This window comes from Silurus meridionalis, chromosome 8 (genome assembly GCF_014805685.1).
Source record: "Silurus meridionalis isolate SWU-2019-XX chromosome 8, ASM1480568v1, whole genome shotgun sequence".
NCBI lineage: Eukaryota > Metazoa > Chordata > Actinopteri > Siluriformes > Siluridae > Silurus > Silurus meridionalis.
This window is the reverse complement of record NC_060891.1, coordinates 5,805,560-5,829,773: the sequence shown is the minus strand read 5'-3', so window position 1 is coordinate 5,829,773 and position 24,214 is coordinate 5,805,560. Positions and strand designations below refer to the sequence as shown.

Below are 24,214 nucleotides of genomic sequence, written 5' to 3'. Positions count from 1 at the left end.
CTGGTATTTATTGCATTATTTCCTAATATAAGTACATCTTATATGACAGTAAACAGCTAAATGAAAAAAAAATGACATCATGTTATACTTAATATTCTATGCTACAGTTATCAGCACTTGAACAGCACTCTCTTACTATACGATTAATGTATGAAACCATACAAACTTGGCTGTCCAATGAGACTTATATTTCCTTTCGATTTTCCTTGGCTAGTCTAAAGACAGCTTTATTAACCATAACATTATTCATTAACTTATGCTTCATTAACCAGTTAATAACTTCATGTTGACACAATAGACTCAAAAAATGCTCAAACTCAAGTTCCTTTTACAGTTTTCTAAGTTGCTTCTGAGCTTTTTATTTTCTTTTTTTAGATCAGAAATGAAATTCTCAAAGCTACTTGTTCAACCTTCACATCATTTAGTTACTTGTGTACATCATAAAAGCAACTCATTCATTTATTCCTGCATACATTTAATCGATTGTGTACAATTGTCTGCTGTTTCCATTATACATTATCAGTTGTTTATGTCATGATCAAAATATATTATACTTGTTTCACCTGCATCGTCTTAAACCCCCAAAACATCTTGACATCAGTTCATGCATAAGTCATTGAATGCAAAATGTTTAAACCAGTTGTCCTCATCTGTTATCTAAAATTTATATTCAACTTTTATGTGTAAATGTTTCTTGAATTGATTAATTGTAATTGTATTGAGAGTGTATGACATCATATCAACCAATAATTAACTAGTTTTCTAAAACAGGTCAAAGTTGATTCTCGTGAATCTTCATTTGGCGACAGAACAAAACACAGAATTACAATTTCTGAAAATGGATGAATTACCAAGAAACGATTGAACACTATTACAGTAGAGTAAAAGTGTGAATCCTGTCTGATCTCTTGCAATCAATATAAATCAAATATGCAATCAAATAAAAAAATTTGTGCTGTTGAAATTCATAGATGTCAAACAGAAGAAATTGAAATTTTGTGCATTTTTAATGACTATAATCCAAACCGTAGTTTATATAAAAAAATAATATTCAATAAAATAAAAAATTATGCAATGTCATACTGACAACATGACTAACCATTCTGACGATCTTGTTTGTAAACAACGAAAAAAGTACTTGGCATTCTGATGGCAATGAGATGTTCATTGACACAAATACTTTTAAGAGATGAACGAAGGATTTGGAGAAAAGTACAGGCTTTTGCTAGAACTCCAATGAGTTGTGCTGTGTGTACAACTTTTTTCGAGAATGGACAAATATTAAGGATGATTTGATAAATGCTCCAAAGCAGCTGAAAGAAACTGTAACGCACTTAGCCATGTTTGACTCCATAATATACAGTTATAAAAGAGAAGTGATTTATAATCCCACTATCCAGTGTCACCCAGATGAGGATGGGATCCCTTTTTTGAGTCTGGTTCCTCTCAAAGTTTCCTCCTCTTGTCACCTCAGAGAATTTCACCATACCACTATTGTCTCTGGCTTACATTTAATACAATTAAACACAAATACTATATCCAGATTTCTGTAAAGCTGCTTTGAGTCACAGTCCCATTCTGTAAATGCCTTATACAAAATATAATTTACTTGAATGAAATTCGACAAAAACAATTGAATTGAATTAAAAGGATATAGGATGATCATCTTTTCCAGCAGATCTTTGGAGGACAGTAATAACCTGTGCATGGTGAGGGTGATGTTCAAAAGATGGCTGCTATGGCAAACATTACCGTCATCATCTGTCGAGAAAAAATTAAAAACAAGACTTTTTTTTATTTTAATGGACGTCTGACATCTGTCAGTCCTGCATCCTCCTGCATGTTTGACCAAACTCACATGCACCTGAATATTCGTTTTTACCCCCACAAAGTTTTTTCTAATTAGCATAGCATTCTTTCTATATGCTAGTAACCTCTAGCATAAACCTGACCAGCAGAAAGCATTAAGTAAAGATGAATTAATGAGCATGAGGAATTGATGAGTCCATTCCACTGTGTCCAAAACAATAAAGTCCGTCTTTCTTTGTCCTGCAAGGTTCGTAAATAAACATAATCTTGTGAGCCAACTTGTAAATGTAGAACTCTAACAATCTGGCACATTTAACACATTTGGAAAAGCAAACACATAGGCTTTGAATAAACCAAAGATGACACATTAATCAAGTCATTTTCATCAGTTAGGAAATAAATGACAGATGATATATTTAAGCCAGTGAATGATTTTACTTGCTACTTGCTTTCTATGTCTTTGTTCGCAATAACATGTTTATGCATTGTCATTGCACCATGCTGTATGCTGTGTTTTATTTGAAATATTTTACTTTGCTTTTGCCTGTGTGAAAGGTAGATGTGCTGGAGGGTGTATGAAGTCATGCTATTGATTCAGCCCTCGGAGAGCTTCAAAGACTGACCATTATCTGAGAGGCCTCATTCAGAGATTGACCTTTCTGAAAAACGCACTGACTTGCAGGTAATCATATCAGTTCTGTTGCATTCTCTCACCGTTCAAAAGGCTACAGAACCACAGGAAGCTTTCTGATGTGAGAATTGAGCAGCAAGACCTGCCATAATACATTTTTAACTTGCACTACGTTAGTTTTTCAAAGGCAAAGATAATTAAACCTGATGTTTAATGCAAAATGATTCTGTGTGGACATTTTTTTAATGAACACTTTGCTATGTTTAGTTAAAAAGAATAAATAGATAGATAGATAGATAGATAGATAGATAGATAGATAGATAGATAGATAGATAGATAGATAGATAGATAGACAGACAGACAGACAGACAGACAGACAGACAGACAGACCAGGGTTATGCAGCTTATTACTAAATGAAATTAATAGATCATGCTCCTGTGTTACACTGCAGGATTGTCAACACAGTCAGCAGAAGGAAATAGATCACATACCGAATGACTGGATGCTTGCCTGGATGAGTTCCTCCCAGGAAGCTCCTTTAGTAAACTGTCCCAGAGTGCAGCTCATGATGGTCGGTGTCCTGACTATAATTTACTTAAATTGAGTTGTTGAGCAGTTGATCCAGCATGTGGATGTAAACAGCACAGAGATATCTATGTCCATTCCAGTGGAATGAACATTGGAGTGGGTTTAAGAAGGCACATGCTGGCTCTGTGTTTGTGTGTGCATGTGTTTGTGTGCATGTGTGTGTGCGTGTGTGCGTGCGTGCGTGTGTGTGTGTGTGCGCTTGTGAGTGAGTGAGCACACAAGTGACTGATGTTTTCTGTCAATAAAATGCTGGCAAAATAGATAGAATAGACTAAACACAAAAGAGGAGAGACATAAAAAGCAAAAATACAAATAAAAGAAATCTGTCATACTTCCTTTTTTGATTGACACTTCTTAACAAAATGTCTTCCAATTTTTTTTTTAATCAGATAGCCTTTAAGAGTGTCTTTTACTGGAAAATGCTACATAATACAAAACAAAACAAGCAATATTTAGTTTGTGTAACAGGCCACATGTTCAGAGCTGATGTGGTTGCTGGAGGCAGAAGATGACGTGTTGAAGCAGATGACTGCAGATGGGCTGCAACTGAACAGGTTTGCATTCAAATGCTCATCAGTGAACAGTTAACAACCTCAATAATAATGAAACTATAATGAATGGACATTCGGTGTCCACGAGATGTGGATGGTTCCCTTCTGAGCCTGGTTCCTAACAAGGTTTCTTCCTTATATAATCTCAGAATGTTTTCCATTGCTGTTGTGACCACTGGCTCACTCATTAAGGATAAACATATAGAGACTAATTTATAAATTGGTATTTGTAAAATATTTCTTTCTATAAAGATGCTCAGGAAAATGTCCACTGTTAAAAGCAATACAAAATGCAGTGAATTGAAAAAAATATCCCCAATAAAAATCTGCAAAATGCTATAAATATTATTTAAAGAAAAGCATTCAATGTAGTACCAGATGTGTTGAGATGAGTCCATCATGAGTGGGAGAGACGGCTCTGTGTGTACAACAGATTTCTGTAAATAGTTACATAATAGTTAATCACATTCACCACATTTTGTATAATAAAGCTATAGAGAAAAATGTACGAAGCTACCAATGAATTGTATAGACTTCATTATGTGTCCTCTTTTTTTTTTTTTTATACTTCCCAGGAACAGGGCTAGTCACTTTTATAATCACTGCAGTACATTAAGTAAAAGTCTACTTTTGAAAAGCAGAGATAACTGTGATACACTTATTGATTGGTTTCTTTCGAGCTCACAGCTCCAGGGTCTCTGGTTTAATTTTGAGCTCAAGTTAGTGTCTGTGAAATGTTGCATGCTCTTCCCTTCACATAGGTTTCCACCTATCGCTGTCCAAAAATATGCAGGTAAGTAGAAATGATGTCCTGCAATGGACTGAAGTGGATTCTCTTGTCATGCACCAAATATTTCCATGATTGGTTACAGATCCACTGTGACCCTGACCAGGATGAAAGTCACTGAAGAGGGACATTTTTTTTAATGATTGCATAATCTATAGTTAATACTATAGAGAAATCCCCCACACACCGATTCAAATTCAACCAAAATTTACTCTTCCTAATTTTTGCACCATTTTTAAAACAGTGAGGTCCAAAGGTCTACTAGACTACTAACAAAAATGCTTCTATTTTGCATTCTTTTCTAACTTTTTACAACTGTCATTACAAATGACTTTATTCACAACTTAAGTAAATAGTAGAATCTTTAAAATATGTTCATAAGTTTGTAAGTGTTAGATGAATGCTAAAAGGCGGAACTAAAAAACAGAGGAGAAGAACAAACCATGAGGACATGGGACTGTGGACAATAACAACAAACATAAGAGAGTTAGTGAGATGAACAGTGAGTCTATACGACAGGGTGGAGAGAGGACTTGTGGTATTGTATGAGGAAGTCAGGTGTAGCAAAGAAGTATGTGAGGGTTGTGCAGGACATGTATGAGGACAGTGTGACAGCAGTGAAGTGTGCAGAGGAACGACAGACTGGTTCAAGGTGGAGGTTAGACTGCATTAAGGATCGGCCTGATGTGGTGAAGGAAGACATGCAGGTAGTTGGTTTGAAAGAGGCAGATGTAGAGGACAGGGGGTGGTATGGAGACGGATGATCCGCTGTGGCGACCCCTAATGGGAGCAGCTGAAAGATAAGATAAGATAAGATAAGATAAACCTTTATTCGTCCCACAGTGGGGAAATTTCTATGTTACAGCAGCAAGACAAAGAAATAAAAATAGATGCAAATATATATAAAAAAGAAGAATATACAAAAAAATAAAAAACAGAAATAAAAATAAATAATAATAACAATAATAATAATAATAATAATAACAAAGAAATAAAAATAAATGCAAATATCTAAAAATAATATACATATACTACAATACCAGTATATATACAGTACAATGTAATAACGAATAGGAGAAAAAAACAAAAGTACGCTTTTTAAGTCGTTTTGAGGTAGTATTGCACGTAAATTGCACGTAATATTGCACATAATATTGTACCTGATTTGTTTAATAATATTTGAATTTGAATATTAATATTTATATAATATTGAAGTAGTATTCAATAAAATTAAACAATAAAAGTCATTAATTAACAGAGGTGGGAAGTAACGGAATACAAATAATTTGTTACTGCACTTAAGTAGATTTTTTTGGTATCAGTACTTTACTCCACTATTTATTTTTCAGACAACATTTTACTTTTACTCATTACATTTTTACACAAATATCTGTACTTTTTACTTTTTACATTTTCAAAACCGGCTCGTTACTTTAGTTTTAATCCATTAATTTGGTGAAATATTTTTTTTATTTTCACTGTGCGCCGATTTCAGCCGAACAACCGATTTCCTGTCATTGCGTGTCTTTTTCAATCCACTGGTGTATAAAGTCCTGACTCTCACTCACCACAGATGTAGACTAGTTTACGGAGCTAAGAATCAGCAGGCAGAAGGCAGTAAGAAGTTTGGGGTTAATGTGGATGAGACAGAGGGAGTCAGTGATGTAAACATGACTGAGAACAGACACATTCCTGATCATCATCATCTTTTCTCTGCTTGTGTTCTATATGTGAATCTTCAGCCTGGATACATTCATTAGGTAACAACATTTTTAATTCGTCTTGTATTTATATATATATATATATATATATATATATATATATATATATATATATATATATATATATATATATATATATATACTGTATGTATGTATGTATATTTGTATGTATATTTGTATGTATATTTGGCTGTCAAAATTAAAATGATTGTAAATGGCTCTAAATTTTATTAACGCTATCAATTCAGCCCGCATTTCTGTTTCATCATTTTTATAGAAAATGTAAATACATAAATAAATAACTAAATAAAAAAGAGGCGCAATTAAAACCTTCGGCAAAAAATACGTTTATCCACGACGTCCTTTCTTAGATATAAAATAAATAAATAAACTCCAGATAAAAATATTTTTAATCAGTAAACTTTTGTTTTATTTCTGCGCCAAGTCTCAAATCAAACACCAAATCCGCCATGTTTTACACAATTAACCCTCTGGTTGGCGTTTTGTGGGTTTTTCCCTCATAATAGCGACACAAACTTAAATTACTGTCTTTATTGATTGTACAGATAAAAACAATACATCATTCAAATCTGTAAAATGTCTATAATTTTATATATATAAGCTTCCTGACTTGACTTGAAGAGGTGCAGTTTCTCCGGTATCACCTCATTAACTGTCCGTGTGGAAACATAGCTAAGGCTCTTAATGATGTCCACACATCTCTGCACTGATATAGCCTTTATATTTAATCACTGTACATATGCTTACATACATATCACATGCTGTAAATATGATACATGTTTAACACCTCCAAGCTGCCAATTTTGGGCACCTGAGCAAGCACTTAACTCACTACTGCTCATTTAGTAAATGAGATCATTAAGAGTAGCTCGGGATAAACACTTCCAACAGGAAGTGGCTATATCCCGCTATCTTTGTCTCTCTATTTTCTCTATCTAATTGTCTCTGTGTCTCTTTTAGTAAATGTCTCTGTCTCACTGTATATGTCTCTCTCTTGCTGTCTCTTTATTTGTTTTTCACTCTTTCTAAAGCTGTGTCTGTGACTCTGTCTTTGTCTCTGTCTTTCCTGCTTAAAACAAGAGTCCAATAAGCAAATCTTTGTTTGCCACCCCTCTGGTAGTGTAGTGGTTAGTAATGCAGCCTCTGCTATCTGACTCACCCGGTTCAATTCCTATCCTTTAAATTGTTTAAAAAGTTTTATAAATATATAATATATAAGAACCAAAAAAGGTCCTAAAAATCAGGTTCTTGCAGGAGATCCTGTGGCTCAATTGGAAGAGCTTTGCCTCTGGGTTGAGAGGTTGCTGGTTCAAACCCCAGCCAGGGCTCAAAGTTAAGAGTGCAGAAGGTTCCAGTGACCATTGTGAGGAAGGTGTCAGAAATGGCTGCGTGGAAGGTCGGATGTGGACAGTTTCAGAGGGCGTATCCTCAACCAGGGGGGCAATATTCAGGCGTCTGCCCCCCTGGCATCTGAGAAGCTGAAAACAGGGGGTTATGAAGCAAAAACATCCAAAAAAGTTTCAACATAGGCTCCAGAGAAAAAATTTATTTAATAACCTTTCCCTCCCTACCCAAAATGCAAAACTGTCACCCTCACACTTTTTCTGAGGCTGTAACCAAGCAGGTCTTCACAACCTTTGTTCAGCCACTCACACCATTGCTCACCACACACTAATTTCCACACAACTTACCCAGTGTGGGGACAAGCCAGACTTGAACCAACAACCTCTGAGCTCAGAGGCAAGGCTTTTACCACAAAGCCATCAAGGTCTATCTTTCTTTTTAACCCATCAAAACAAGAATATGAAGATGTAGGAATCAGGACTTTAACCTGCCTCATGACTAGCAGACAGAAAGCCAGGTTTGAACCCTGACCACCAACATTAGCAAAATACCAGCCTTAACCCACTAAGCCATCAGGAAAAAACAGGATGGGAAGCTTGATTAGAGCAGGTCTATCTTTCTTTTCAAACCATCAACACAAGAATTTAATGCTAAAGAAAGATGTAGGAAGCGAATGCAGATGTAAGTAGCACAAGTTGAACCCACATTGTAAATAGCAGGAAAATAGCAGGATTCGAACCAAGATCCCCACCACCAGCGAGACACCAAAGTTAACCCATTGAACCATCGGTGATGACAGGCTAGGAAGCTTGTTTAGAGCAGGTCTATCTTTCTTTTCAACCCATTAAAAACAAAAATATATCGCTAAAGAAAAATGCAGGAAGTGAATCCCGATCGTGACTGGCAAGCAGAAAGCAGGATTCGAACCCTGAACCCCACCAAAAGCACGACACCTGATTTAACCCACTGGACCATCAGAGAAGACAGGCCAGGAAGTTTGTTCAGAGCAGGTCTATCTACCTTTAAACCATCAACACAAGAATATAAAGCTAAAGAAAGATTTAGGAAGCAGAAACATAACCGACATCACAACTAGCAGGATTCAAACCCTGATCCTTACCATCAGCGAGGCACCAGCCTTAATCCGATGAACCATGGAAGAGATCAGACTGGGATGCATGTTTAGATAAGGCACAAGCCTTAAACCACTGAGCGACCCCTGCTGAAAAGCATGTGTGCTTTTTGGAGGGTTCATACTTTGTTTCATGCCAGCGCAGTAAGAAAGAAGGCATGTAGGACTGGCTTTGAAACCTTATCACCAGCGTGGACTATATTAAAGACCATGTTCAGGCACAAGCCTTAACCCACTGAGCTACCACAGATGTTTTTTTTTTGTTTTTTTTGGTGTGGTTATCTTTCATTAAAGACCAGGAAATGAAGAAATTAATCCAACACAGAAAGGACAGAATTTAAATGTTTTCAGAGTGGACAAGGTCCAGAAGTTTTATTTACCAACACAGCAACCAGCTCAACCAGGAATCAAACTCTCAAACTCATCCTCATGGGGACCCTGACATTAACCCACTAGGCTATCACATCCATCCATCCATCCATCCATGATGTGAGGTCCAGTTAACAGCTAAAACAGGTGGAAGTAATAACTACTTTTTACTTAAGTACATGTCTGAGCCAAAACTTCTTTACTTTAACTTGAGTAAAAAAAGTATAATCAGTACTTCAACTTTTACCCGAGTATTTTAAAACATTCAATTCAATTCATTTTTATTTGTATAGCGCTTTTAACAATGAACATTGTCTCAAAGCAGCTTTACACAGATAATGTGGTGATTAAAAGTAAATATGTTCTTTGTAAGCAAGTTTGTTCCTGATGAGCAACTGTGGCAAGGAAAAACTTCCTGAGATGGCATAAGGAAGAAACCTTGAGAGGAACCAGACTCAAGAGGGAACCCATCCTCATCTGGGTTGCACCGAATGTCCATTTGAAGCAGATATACAATGTTGCGGGGTTCAGTGATGATGATCAGAAGCGAACTGTATCCTGAGTCAGTGTAGGAGACTGTTGACATTAACTACAGTCCAATCCATCCTCAAAGCTCCTGTTCTTACTCCGGAATTTCATGGAACCACCCAAGGCGTTGATGAGAAACCGTAAAACATGAGGATCTGTACTTCTACTTAAGTAAAGGATGTGTGTACTTTTGCCACCTCTGTTAATTAACCACATAAAACCTTGATTCAATTTATAAAAATACATTTATTACAGTGATATAAAACTACAACTTGAATATAGATTTCAGCAAATCATGACAATTGTATTTTTCTGCTATAATCTTCATGCTCTCAGATGCCTTGATGGTCCAAAGAAGAATCAGGATATCAGATAGAACAGATCTGTTTATAAAAAGAAAAAAAAAAAAAGACATGAAGCATATCATTATTTATACTTGGTGCTAACTGCTGACATTTCAAAACACTATTCTGAAATTTGGACAGCAGAAGCTTCATTTCTCAATCACCATTTTGTTTAAACGTTCGAGCAAACATCTGTTTCGTTTTACCTGCAGCTGTTGGGATCCTTTCTGTCTTTACAGCAGAGATCTGCTGTTTGGAGAAGATGCTTGCTGAAGTGTTGCAGTTGTGATAGTGATGATTCAGTGCTGAGATGCACAAACCAGGACTTTGGAAAACACTCAGCAACCTATCAGGGCAAAACAAACAGCAAGAAAGTACGCTTTATGATAAGGACTAACACACCCAATAGCTTTTCTCTGATTCAGGCTCTGCAGGACATCATTACCTTCTTGCTTTTCTGGATAATGTGCTTTGGATCAGACTCGTTGAGAAGAGTCATCATTAGGTAACGGTTGAGAAGTTTGTCCAGCATCAGCTCCTTTAGAACATCCTGAGCAACCAAGCCATCCCATAATGCCATGTTTCCAAGCAACTGCAAAAGCAGGAAAGGTTTGACATGAATTAATAAAATTCTGGAATTAACTGATATTGTTATATATTTAGTAAATATTTGATTCAGCCCAAACATGACCAGCAACATCTTTCTGGACCATGTTCAAAACTATTAACCAAAACACTAAATCAGTATGTCAAATGCAATTCAATGTAATTATTATGGAAGAAAGTTTTTGAAGCTTTCCCCAGATCTGTGCCCTGACACCTTCCTGTCTCTGAGCTCTACTTTGTGGCTTGGCTGATACACATATCCAGCAGTTATATATTGTATACGTGTGGTCAGGTGTGTGCTTTTCAAAACCCTTTAATTCACTTGCCGATCTGAATGTAGAAACGTTCAACATCAAAAGTTTGAAAACTACTTTTATCTAGACTTCAATCATTTTTGTTCTTCATTCTAGTGAATTTAATGGTAAGATGTTAGTTCCTCCAAACAACCAGTTGAAATACTTTTTCCATGCCTCTTGTAAAACTTGACGATGGTATTCTTTGCTAGTTGGACATTTCTTTCTGACCTTGTGATCCAGTTCATCACAGCCGAGCTGTCTGTTTTTAAAATAACACTCGGCTTCAGGTCGTTGTCATGTTGTATGGTGAAGCAGGTCCAATTAGCCATAGTCCCGACGGAATTGCATGCCGTTAAATTATAAAATGGTGGCCATGTTGGATAAGCCAATAAGACTCCTACAGTCCTTGCTTCAAAACCATTAAGATTCTACCTCCATGATTGTATGTGGGTTTGAGGCAGTCTGCTAACATCATCTCTCCTGTTCTAAATCTTATTGAAGGTCTCCTTTTATAGCTTAAAATATCAAGATTTGGAATCATCTGTCCACAGATCTTTCCTTCAGTCATAAACAATAAACGACTAGGTGTTTCCGAACTTTTGACAGGCACGATATGTTCATAGTGTGACTGTTTTAGTAAAAAATTATATATAAAAAAATAATAAAAAATCTCCCTGTGTGCTGTACGGTTGTTCTGCTTCTCTCGTATTATTCCAGATGCCTGGAATAACAATAAATATGTAATAATAAAAAATAAAGTAACAGCAGAATAACATCGCCACCTACTTGATATTTATCACATTCAAGATTAATTCGACGAATACGAATATTCCTCGGTGACATTCTTGCTTTGTTATAGCACGACCTCGTGCTCTAATTAAGTTGGAAACTGATGTTGGTATTACTGATGTAACGCAATATAGTGATTTATTTGTCTTTTTTTATAGTGTAGAACTTTCTGCATGTCACTAGTCATAGGCAGCAATCTTTATGTATTGTACTGCACATTTTACCACAGTGTGAAGTTTCTGTTCTGGCACATAGCACATCTGTTCATGCAGTTTTAGATATATTTCCTAGCTACTAAAAGATGTTTTCAGTAACAGGCAGTTTTGAGAAAGATGAAGAGAACTAATCATGGCTGTCAGTGCATATTCAGAGCTGTATGATCTAAGCACACCATCACTGTGATTACAGCAAAAATTATATACAGTATGTTCAATCTAAGATCGACCTCTGCCCTGCATCTACAACCAACCAGCAGGGCATATGAGTATGTTTTTTGATGGATGCCAAATATTCCGATGCCTTACTCCTCCCTTATCAGAAAATTAACATAAACGTCTACGGAAATGAATGTCTTTCAAATAAACCTGAGAAACTCGTAGCTGTTATTTAAAAATCAGCTTTACAAAATCTACATTCAGATTTATATTTATAGAGGTTGGATGTCTGTAGTGCATCTGTGACCAGGACAAGTCTTGTGTCTAGTGCATCGGGATCCAATCAGTATCCAAGATAATGTCGGCATACCACCACAAAGGATGTATTACATCAAAGAAGTAACTGTGAACACAATAGGAAGTTGTTTAAAAAAAGATGTGCAAGTACTAACCCAGATCGTCTCCAAAAAAAATTAAAATCATAGCAGCCTAATTCACTGCAGAACTGAATGTGCACCTGAATGAGCTTCAAAGTGCCAATATTCATGGTATAACATTCAAAACTTTGGTCACTCATGCCAATGCCAAACACTAGTTTCAATCGTGCCAGCAGCAGTAACCTTGGACACTGGCTGTGGACAATGTGTACAAATGTACTTTTCTCTAATAAGTTAGCCTTCACTGTCTTTCCCACATCTGGGAGAGTCCAGAAAAAAGCATACTACCCGGATTGTTTTGCGCCAAGAGTGTCCTGTGAAGGATCTACACTATAAATAAATGATTGTGGTCTAAAACCTGGTGTTTCAGTTTCATTCTCAAACCCCTGTGCATCCCTAATGAACAAGCGAGAGGTGACTGTGGGAAGAAACTAGTATGAGACAGAAAACTGCGCTGTGATTTAGACACAAACTGTTCTTCGGGAATGTAATCTTCAGGGTGTCTCTGTGGGACACTGCACACATTACATGCATTCAGAAATCAAGAGTTAGTTCTACTCGGTTTAGGACGGCTCTTTTTGCTGCGAGTCTCAGTAGAGAACTGGAAAATACTGTACCTTAACAGCCCTCCAAAACTGCTCATTCTGAAACTGGAACTGTGGGGAGGTCTTGTCATCCAAATAACTAAAATATACAAAACAAATACATAATGTTACAAAGCATTCATTTGTCAAGGAGGAGTCAAAGAAAACCAGTAAGAGCATTCATGGTCTCCTTTGCTTTCAGTGCTGCTGTTTAAGCACAGCCGTGGTCAAATTTTTGAGAATTAAACACCTACTAATTTTCCCAAAGTTCCTCAGTTTTATGATGGCAAGTTGTATTTACTCCTGGATGCTAGGCAGAGTGATCAGACAAATTGCAATTAATTGTAAAGTCATCCTTTGCCAGGAAAATGTAATGCCCCCCCAAAAAAACATTTCCACTGTATTTCAGCCCTGCCACAAAAGGACCAGCTGACATCATATCAGTGATTCTCTTGTTAGACTGGAGATCACGTTTTTCATGCTGAGAAAAACAGACAGGAAGCTATAAAAGGAGTGTGGAGCTTGAAATCATTGTTTTTCCTCTGTTAAACAAAGTTACCTGCAATTTAAAATGTGCAGTCAGCATTGCTTTGCACAACAAGGATTCACATGAAGGATATTGTTGCTAGTAAGACTGCACCCAAATCAACCATTTGTTAAATAATCAAGAACTTCAAGGAGAGAGGTTTAATTGTTGTGACTTGAGGGCACGCAAGAAAGTACAGCAAATGCCAGGAGCATATCCTAAAGTTGATTTAGCTGCGGGATCAGGGCACCACAAGTGCGGAGCTTGCTCAGAAACGGCAGCAGGCAGGAATGAGTGCATCTGCGGGTACAGTGAGGCGAAGACTTTTGGAAATACTTCAGGGAAAGACTGATATTCTGCAAAAGGTACTGCTGAGGACTGTAAAATAATTTTCTCTGATGAATCCCCTTTCCGATTGTTTGGGGCATCCGGGAAAAAAGCTTGTATGGAGAATGTGAGCACTACTGTCAGTTCTGTATCATGCCAACAGTAAAGCATCCTGGGACCACTCATGCATGGGATCGTTTCTCAGTCAAGGGAGTGGACTTAATTGAAAGTGTCAACTAAGTGGAACAAAACATCAAAATTAGGGGTCCATTGAGAACTTGTGGTCAATCCTCAAGGAGCAGGTGGACAAACAAAATCCAAGCATTGATTATGCAAATATGGGCTGCCATCAGTCAGGATGTGGCCCAGAAGGTGTAACTGTAATCGAATTGCAAAGGACTTGAAAAAGAAGGACCAACACTGCAAATATCCCCTGTTTGAAAATGCTTAATAATTGTCAGTAAAATCCTTTGACACTTATGGAATGCTTATAATTATACTTCAGTAAACCATAGTAACAGCTAACAAAAAAGATCCAAAAACCTTGAAGCAGCAGACTTTAAATTTTATATTTGTGTCATTCTCAAAACGTTTGGCCACGATAGTACAAGGCTGATACACAGCACACAGCATGAGTGTGTGCGAAATGGAAAGCGCAACATAATTTAGACAGAGAAATTAGAAACTTTTCTGATACCTATTGTACGATGAAATTTGACTTCACTTGATTCTTTTTTAGGGGTAAATACAAGTGCATTTTATAAATACTGATAAAAATACCTATTTACAAAAGTACACTTTTTTACAGTTTGTGGAACAGCACAACTACATCCCAATGATTTTCCTAATTATATTAAAGTAGAAAACATGATTATTTATGAACATGTCAACTGCAATATTATCCATATAAATATATATTTCTATAATGTCAAAGTGTTGATCAGCCTGGCTAATGATCCCTGCTTAGAACACTATTATAAAACTCCATTTATTTCATTGAAACAATACTAATAAATAATGTCTACACAAATTATAATACAATACTATGTCTAATAGAAGACAAGTTGTCCAGTATTGAGAAAGGAATAGCAAATTACATTCATACCTTTTAGGATAAAGAGGGATAAATACATCATTGTCCACAGCAGTCCTGAGTCTCTGAATAATAGCTTCGAGAAAAGCCTGCGAGGGATCATATTTAGACCTCTTTAGTTATTATAGTGGAGGCCATTTACTTCACAAGAGCTGTAAAATACTGCAGATTTATACCTTCACAGGCTTGCTCTGTTCACCATCAAAAACACAGTAATCCTCCTGTATCCTCTTGCATAGTGATGTGAGACACTGAGACTGATGCAGAGACGATGGGTCCCAAACAAGCTCCACAAAACCTTTGGGGTTAAACAAGCAAGCTAGATTAACTACGAATATTCTAAATGAGATTTAATGTATAAGAGCAGTGTGTAATGACATGATACTTTAAGATTGAAATGCCCATTTAAAGACAATTCTCTGTAACTTTATGGTTTAGACCCTCCTGAAAGCTTTAATGATGAGTAATGAATTACACCATTTACTGTAGATTTTTGTTTATAATTATCCTTAATATTGTAGAACACTAAACAAAACAAGAGAACAAATAGAACAAAATAAAAAGTCATTTTATTTACATTATAACAGCTACAAAAAAAAAATACTGTTGCTTGAACTTAGCCAATAAAATGTATCCTATGAAAATACATCTTGTATCTTGTGAAGATCGACCTATAAAGCTCTGTACCTGAACACAATGGCCAATTGGGACAACATTTTGGAATACGATAGAAACAATGACATGATATGTGCTTCTAATATCACATCACATCACATCACCTCTTATCATGAGAAACTAATCCACCAACTACTTCAGATTCAAGAATTCGGTGTTGCTATTGTAAGTAAAACATTAATAATAATCATCATCATCATCAAAAGATGATGCGGCTCTCTTTGGGGTAAGAAGAGTGTTTTAATACATCACCTATTTTCATTGCTCTTTTTAGATAAACTTAGAATGAAGTATAAATAGGAAAACATTTTAATTACAATTAGAATTTCTTTGAGTGCCACTATTTATGGTTGTATTTTCTAAGGATACTTTTTTTAGAATTAATAAAATGTAGATCATGAAATTTAGAAATTGTGCTCATGTTAAATTATATATATATTTTTAAAATCAAGGGTGCTGATTATTTGTGACTCCAAATAACTACAATAACTGCAATATAAACTTGAAATATGAACATTGAACAATACAATGCTACCACTGCTAACTAAAGGTAACATTATCTGTATATAACGGGCGTTTACCTCGGATTTTGGGCAGGATGGCTTTTTCTATTATAGCAGGCAGTGTTTTCTCATCAATATTCTCAGATTCTTCGTAGCCTTGTCCATGACAGAACTGCTCGACAGCAGAGTACCATGGCAGTGCTTCAAAATCGTCACCTTCAGCCTAAAAAATGCATAACAATCACTAACTGTTGTTTTTCCATAAAAACACACAGAAAAAAACAAGTAGAACTTTGGTTATCACAAACAAGTTTGGATTTTCTTGGTAAAAAAAATTATATATGCTTAATACTCTTATAATTTGCTTCAAAACATAAATGAAGGGGAAAAATAAATTGGGGGCATTTGACCTTGCTGTGACCTTGGACAGATTCAAGATGTATAAATGGATCATTAGATGGACACAGGGATTAACAACCCTAAAACATGCTAAATATATAAAAATTGCAGTAAGATCGAAATATACAAAATCATTATACTGCAAAAAAACGACCCCCTTAAGTGCTTTAACAAGATTTACAGCTAATGGAGATGTTTTAAAATTAAGCCATTCCTTCTGACTTAAATCTGTGCTTTGGGTCATAGTGCTGAAAGTGATCACCCTTCCCTTGCTTCACTATAGTGATGATGTTCTTTAGGTTATGAGATCAGAATCAGAATTAGAATACTTTATTGACCCCATAGCGTCATTTTTTAAATACAGTGGAACCCCGAAACCCGTCACCTGTCATGACTTGCGAAAAATCGAATAAGTCGCGAGAAGCCGCAAGTCGCTCTACAGTCCGGAGTAACATTTCAAATCAGAGTTTGTACTAATAAATTATATAGAAATGTTTGAAAAACAATTTTATTATTGTATTATTCATTTAAAGTTGTTAATTAAACATTAACGACAAGTAATTCACAATTTTTGTTGAGTTTACAGTACATGTACAATTCCGCTTTATGGATTATGCACAGAAATAAATGTGAGAATTTCTCATGTCACATGGGCGTGTGATGATCACAAGCCCCATCAAAAAAGCTTCTGCACATTAATGGTTAATAACAATTTTTTACATTTTATCTTTTTGTTTTTTGAGCTTCTTTAACATTTCTGGTTTATTATTTTACTTGACATTTGTTGATTACTGTATAACATTAAAGGTGGAATAAGATCCGAAATATTTTGAGTTTCATATTGGATTCGTTAAAAAAAACCCAGAGAGGCAGGACATAACATTGTGCAATCGTTTGCTTACTTTTAAGTTGGCTAGACATGGTTTTGGGAAATACATTACAATAATAAATAAGAAAATGATCAAGAAAACGTTAAAAGTATAAAGAGAAGTGCAGATAAGATCAGTTTAACAAGTGGACATGGTTAGATTTCCTGTGAGGAGGCTGGATGTGTAATAAAATCAGAACGCCCACACATATTTACAACTGAACAATATTGTCTTTCAATAAATGTTACTGCTTACAGAATTGTACAGTATTTGGGAGCAAAGACGCTGTTATAGCATATATGGGTTAGCATTGTTTAAATCACCCTGGATATTTAAAAAAAAATCTATAATTTTATATATATATATATATATATATATATATATATATATATATATATATATATATATATATATATATATATATATATATATATATATACACACACACACACACACATACATATATATATATATATATATATATATATATATACATACTTATATATATATATATATATACACACACATTTTTTATAGATTCATTTATATATATATATATATATATATATATATATATATATATATATATATATATATATATATATATATATATATATATATATATATATATATATATATATATATATATATATATATACAAACAAATTGGAGCAAAAACCTTTATAAAACCTGGAATAAAGTGAGAAACTGTATGTGGAGTATGATACCTTGAGAGGGTTCCAGCCAATGAGCTGGCATCGTATCAAAGGGGCAAGGAGTTTAGGGAGACACAAACTGATATAGGCATTGGTATAAGTCTCCGGAAACGATACACGCCACTCATTAAACCTCGAGAGTATTTTCTTTACATCTGAGAAGTCGTCCTGAACATCAGAAAAAATCTCCTGACCTTGCTTCACTATGTCCTCTGTGGAACAGAAACAGAGATTCTCTATAATCTATAATATCTATAGATGTATGAATGTAACTGTTTTGTCAAGGGAAATATAAGGTTCTGTGAAGACGCACTTCTTTTACTCTGCAGTTCTGCCTCCTGCTCTGCTGTTGGCTCCAAATCAGCTGGGATGCTCCCGCAATCTTCCTCCAAAAACTCACTGGAATATGAGAAGAGATCTTCAAGTCAAATATGTCTTAGTAATTGGCTGAGCACGAACAGCCTCCAGAACAGCTTTAAAGAGCTTTAGCGCAGAATTTACACAGTCTCTAAAACTGTACTAGAGTGACAAATGCCATTCTTCTAAAACTCACTTACAAACATATTCCCTGGACTAGTGTTTTGATATTGTTAGAGGAGAGTGTTTGATGTGCAAAAAATCCCTGTAGGTGTTCAATTGGGTTATGGTTTAGTAACTGTGAAAGATAAAGCATCAGATTTACATTAATTTCACTCTCATTAAAACATTCAGTGAGATCTTGTGACCTGTGTAGGGGGACGTTTTCTATCCTAAAGACACCACCGTGCTTATCAATATAGAAATGTGTCATGGAGAAAAGTGCCAGAATAACTTTGTATTAAACTGCAGTGACTCTTTTCTCTAAGGTGACAAATAGTACCAGCAAATAGTGGCCACAACATTTAAGCTTTTCCTTTATTCTTTCTAATATAAACACTAAAGCTGTATATTTTCTGAATACATCATTTTCCTCAATACACCTACCTGCTGCATTTACATTTCTTAAGCAATAAATTGCTGTATCATGCTGAATTTGTCTCTCACCTGCCTTTAGCTTTATTGTTTTTCTCCCGTGCTTCTTCGCTGCTGGGTGGATTCGTGCTGTCTGCAGAAGAGAGAATATAACACATATATGATAAAGAATTTACTAATAAAGGATGAGAAAGCTACAGTGGTAGATGATAAAGGAAACAATAAGAGATGCAATAATTAATCCAGAGTTGAAAGTAAATCAAGTGATGCTCATGAATTTGTTCATTATTTTCATAGTTGCAGCCAATAAAAGCTAAATAAAAAATCGGCTGTAACATATCACACATTAAATAGATTTCTTTAAAAAAAATAAATAAATAAAAATCTTTGTCTTGATGCTATGGTTGACCTCATTGCTTTTTTAACACATACTGTACAAAGGGGTCCAAATTTTAAGTTTTAAAATTATGAAGAAAAATTTTTTTTTCAAAGTAAACAATAAGTTAGTAAATGATCATGGGATACTCAGCACATGAACTGCTTTGCACAAAAGCAGTTCTGTTTTATCTCCTATTAAAAGCATACATTCAGACGACATATTTGATCTACAGTGGATATAATTGGTCATGAAAAGTTTTGTGTTAAATAAAAACAAAAAGAATGCAATTTTCACAAGTGAACCCCACTACAGTTTGTGTGCTCCAACAGCAGATTTAACAGTGAATAAATCTTACCGTTTCAAAATTGGGTGACATCAAGCACATTTTAACAACAAACCAATCAAGGTACAGCTAGAGTAAGTGTTATTTTTGTAAATGCATAGAAAATATAAATCCTCTCAGCCTTTGCTTTTGTGATCAGGACAATGAAATTTTAAAACTGACCATTAAAAAAAAGGAGTGATAAAAATAAAATGTGTGAAATAAAAATGTATGTTGAAAAGAAAAAAAAAAAAGAGGTACATTTCAAAAGACCAATATCCTCGTAACAAAAGCAATTTTTAATAGCCATTTTGTATTTTATGCCTTTTGAGGCTTAAGAAAACAAAAATAAAATGGGTTCCACATGTGCTCTTTTATAAAATACTCCTAATGTGAACATGTGCAATGTGCAAACCTTCCACTTACAGGTTAACTGCTGAAGGTATCTGGACTGTTCCTGCACCGTGTTCCTTCTCTGAGACCACAGCGCCTCCGCCTGGCTTATATACAGATTGTGCATGTCCAGCTCCACTGAATTTATCAGCTGCATCTGTAATAATTATTACATTCTACATTTTAGCTGAATGAAAATGCAACGCTGTAGCCTTCTACCTCATACCTAAAGATTAGATTTCAAATAAAGATGTTTTTGAAGTATGACACCTGTCCTGACCTTCTCAGACAGGCACTCCACCAGGTTCTGCGTGAAAGCGTTCATGTTGCGGTAGAAGAGGAGCTGGCTGTCAGCAGGATGGTTCTCTAGGTTCTCTACAGAACTCCTTGCACTTTCTATATCCTGCTGCATCCTCCTAAGCTCAGCTTCATGTGCCCTCTGCACCTCCTTCAGAGATTCCAGCCTATAGAGATACAAATACATGCACAAGTATGTAGTCAAAGCTGTGCGTGTTTAGTCAATTTATGTTTATCTGTGCAGCACCTTCAACAATAAAAACTGTCCAAAAGCATCTTTACAGAGATAAAGAGGTTATAAAGTAGAAATGTAGAAGTTCAGTGCCCATCAGTTTGTTCCTTAAAAGGTTATTACTATGAGTGAGCCAGTGGTGTCTATGGCAAGGATAAACTCGCTGAGATGGTATGAAAAAGAAACATTAAGAGGAACCAGACTCACAAAGGGAACCTCTCCTCATCTGGGTGGCACAAAATGACCATTCATTATTGTTGAGGTGTGAAGTTCAGTGATGATTTATCCAATCTGACACTTACTATTTCTTTGCATCATCATCATCATTACTATGAGGAGAATAAAAACTTACTTTCCAGTGATTCGCTTCTTTATGATATCAATGCTGATTGGTGAAAGAGTCTTAGGAATGTCAACCATTTTCTTCTGCTTGAGAGGATTGAAATCCTTTCTTCCTTTCTTCTAAAAAATTATAGAAAATAGATGCTAAAAACTGAAAACAGTTCAGTCCCCCACTGAAGAAAAAAAAAAACTCAAAACAGTGACATTCACCTGGTATCTTTTAACACCTTTTCCTATCTGCTGCTCTTCCCAGAGGTGATGGTCCTCTTCCTGGCTATCGGAGCAAATCTCCTCACTTTCACTCCCACCTATCGAAAGAGTTTGGACTTTTATGACATATTTTGACAGGCTCCTGAGACTCTGATGGCATAAATCATGACTTATGTAATGAAATACATGTCTATCATTCACCTAATCATCTCCTAGGAATGACAGAAGAATTTCTTCAAAACAACATATTTAACTATGCATAAAGAGAATATTAAACATTTTCTACATAAGATCAAAAGCCTCAATGTGACATGGCATTTTAATGTTTAGTTTGAATAATGAAGGTGCCTGCACGTGCACCGCTGTATATCTACTTTCTAATCCTTACCCATTTTCTCAGTCATTCGTTCTCTAAGTGTTTTGGATTTGGGTGCAAACTGGATCCTGCGCTCATGATCGTCCGGGTCATCGTCACTGTCATGTTGTCTATCGCTCTCATCCTGAGCGCTGTCTCCGTCCTCGCCTTCATCATCTTGATCTGCATCCAGAGGGATATATTCTCGGTGGGCCCTCTCTCTTCTCCTCTGCTCCTTAGCTGCACGAATCTTCTCAGCATTAGGGATCTTAACTACAGTGGAGGATACCAGATCATACACTGTATTAAACAGCAAGGTTCTTCATATCTAATCATGTGACCGGTTTTAGTTTACCAGTTTGTGTTTTGAAAGAGCCAGTAGAGCTTGAGCTGGAGGAACTGGAAGCTGTGGAGAGTGTATCATCATTGCTGGCTGGAGACATGTCCTCAGCAGAACTGCTCTCTGACTGCTCCTTAAGCTCAATGTCTTTCACATCTAAGCAGAGTAATCATTTTCAGGGTATAAGATTTTCAACATTTGTAATGAATTCAATATTCTGAAACATAATGTGTTGTACCTTGTTGTGATGATGTCACCCTAACGGGCGAGTCTTCCTTTTTGCGAGCCTGGAAGACCACAGCTTTGTTCACGGTCTTCTTCAGCTTGAATTCACTCTCGCTTGCACCTGTATAACAATGGTTTGGAGTAGTCAGACACTGGTGTGAACCTAAATTCAAGGTCTCTGAATATTTAGAATTTCCAACATCTCCATCAAACTATTTTGAGTTTTATCATATTCATATTGTCCAGTTCTATGGCTTATGTAAGATTTAACAAATATTTTAGCCAATCACAATGCATCTGTTGCAAGATATAATCGTTCTAGTGTTTCAAATAACCCAGTCAACCGTGAATGAACTGAAAAGCTTTAATAACTGGGTAATTAACTCACCCATATGCAGGAATAAACGCCTGTCAAACGTTTACTAACTAGTCAGAGCCAGGAATTTTTTTAGAGATATATTTTAGAGACATTCATATCATATTCAATAAGTGGGATATAATTCTCTTAAAATGACAATAAAACACTTAATTAAAATATTTGTAAGATATACATAAAAGTATTAAAAGTAGCCCTCCCCTTGCTCTATGTCTACTTACTGTCTGTCTGTCTACTTTTACCATGACCCACCCTGTATTTATAAATATATAAGGGGCAACATATCATCTAACAAAGATGGCTATCATGACAGGTCTATACACTAGCACAGAAAGTGAAGACTGGATTGTCAAAGTGACTGTAATATTTGAATTTCCTTCGTTACAGGGGAAATAACCTGAGACCAGTCCAGGCTTCTTTATAACCAGTGACAGATTCCAACTCCTCTTTGAAGATCCCAACGTGTTCCCATGCCATCTGTGAAATATAATCTCACTGGCAGGTCTTGGGTCTGCCCCAGGATGTCTATCCAGCCAGACTTCAATCTTTAATAGACCCCTAATATGAGCCTAGGGGGGAATCCTTGTAAAAAAAATACCCAAACTGCCTCTTTTGGCTCTTCCTTTTGAACCAGCTGCGTTTCTACTCTGAAGTTCTTCTGGATCGTCAAGTGTCTGGATCTCATTTCCACCAGATATTATGGATATGACTGAAAACTCGAACATTTTGGAAGATTATCTCTCTGGCAAAAAATATTGATTGTGCATTGGTTGATGCGCATGCTTGCATCGAAACATCTCAGTGGGGAGATCTACTAGAGCAGGGGTCTTCAACGTTTATCAGGTCAAGGCCCCTTTAGGATATAGAAACATGGGGCAGGAACCCCCTGATAAAAAAAAAAACTTGAGGAAAAAAAAAAAAAAAAAGTCAAACATAGCCACTGATATTAATAGAAACCAATCATATTACACTAGTTATATTATGTTAAGAAAATTAGAACCATGTTGTTTTTGTACATGCATCACTGCCTGTATATATTCAAATATTTTAAAATCTTGCAAAATGATTAATGCCTCATAAACATATTTTGCAATTAAAATTCACAATTTATCAAAGTTGTTGACGGTTGTGTTTTAATTTTAATGGATTTGAAGTTTCATACATTTTCCTTTCACTATCAGGTGGACTATTATACATTTATAATAACAACTATATATTATGAATGAATTTATTACATTATTATTTTTTATGTTTTTACCACTGTTTATATATATAAGGTTCTTCTCAGCTTCTCTGCTTGTTTGTATTGACACACTGACAGTCTTCACTCTACAGTCATTAGTGATACTCAGCCTCAGAGCTGTCAGCAAGGAATAATGTCTCGACAGATAGAAAGAGACTTACCTTCTTTTTCACCCAAAAAGCTCAGGGTTTGACTCTTGTTTGTCTTTTTGTCCTCTCTAGTTTGAGGTTTGGACGGTTCAGGATCCTGTGTGTATTCTGGGCTGGACCCAGTGCAGTGTGGTGGAGTTGAGTTTGATTTTGAGCTGCATGAAATCCCTCTTCGCGCATTCACCTGCTTTACACCGTGCACAGGAGCGACCGCTTCCTTCACACAATCACTCGCTTTTTCACCTTCATCTTCTTCACTAGAGTCGTGTCTTCTTTGCCTAAAATTTCTCCTTGTTTTCTTGTTAAACATTCTCCAGCAAAATTTAAAATCGACTTTAACGCAGTAGGAAGCGAACCATTTCAACTTCCGGGTTACGACG

At 35.9% G+C, this 24,214-nt stretch overlaps 1 protein-coding gene across 2 annotated transcripts; it reads right to left on the bottom strand.

The window, feature by feature from the left end:
* Window positions 1-9,708: 9,708 nt before the first annotated feature.
* Window positions 9,709-24,214, bottom strand: gcfc2 (GC-rich sequence DNA-binding factor 2). Of its 2 annotated transcripts, none has more exons than XM_046855970.1 (18): window positions 23,847-24,214; window positions 22,080-22,187; window positions 21,857-21,997; window positions 21,535-21,774; window positions 21,147-21,244; window positions 20,947-21,053; window positions 20,346-20,529; window positions 20,099-20,222; window positions 19,044-19,104; window positions 18,334-18,419; window positions 18,033-18,232; window positions 16,115-16,259; window positions 15,035-15,156; window positions 14,871-14,947; window positions 12,946-13,012; window positions 10,272-10,418; window positions 10,033-10,172; window positions 9,709-9,865 (listed from the first exon to the last, which is right to left on the bottom strand). In XM_046855970.1, the coding sequence occupies exons 1-18, from the start codon at window positions 24,142-24,144 to the stop codon at window positions 9,748-9,750; spliced, it is 2,463 nt and encodes an 820-aa protein (XP_046711926.1). In that variant the 5' UTR covers window positions 24,145-24,214; the 3' UTR covers window positions 9,709-9,747. The 2 variants fall into 2 exon arrangements, with proteins under 2 accessions (XP_046711926.1, XP_046711925.1); XM_046855969.1 differs by having other exon boundaries at window positions 20,947-21,056; window positions 23,847-24,213.

What these genes read in the sequence shown, in the direction of transcription:
- gcfc2 (XM_046855969.1), bottom strand. Translation starts at nt 24,144, where the DNA reads ATGTTTAACAAGAAAACAAGGAGAAATTTTAGGCAAAGAAGACACGAC. An exon ending in CTCTTTCAAAACACAAACTG is followed by an intron (nt 21,775 to 21,856) that starts GTAAACTAAAAC and finishes CCTCCACTGTAG; the next exon opens with TTAAGATCCCTAATGCTGAG. An exon ending in TTGGCTGGAACCCTCTCAAG is followed by an intron (nt 16,260 to 18,032) that starts GTATCATACTCC and finishes TGCATTTTTTAG; the next exon opens with GCTGAAGGTGACGATTTTGA.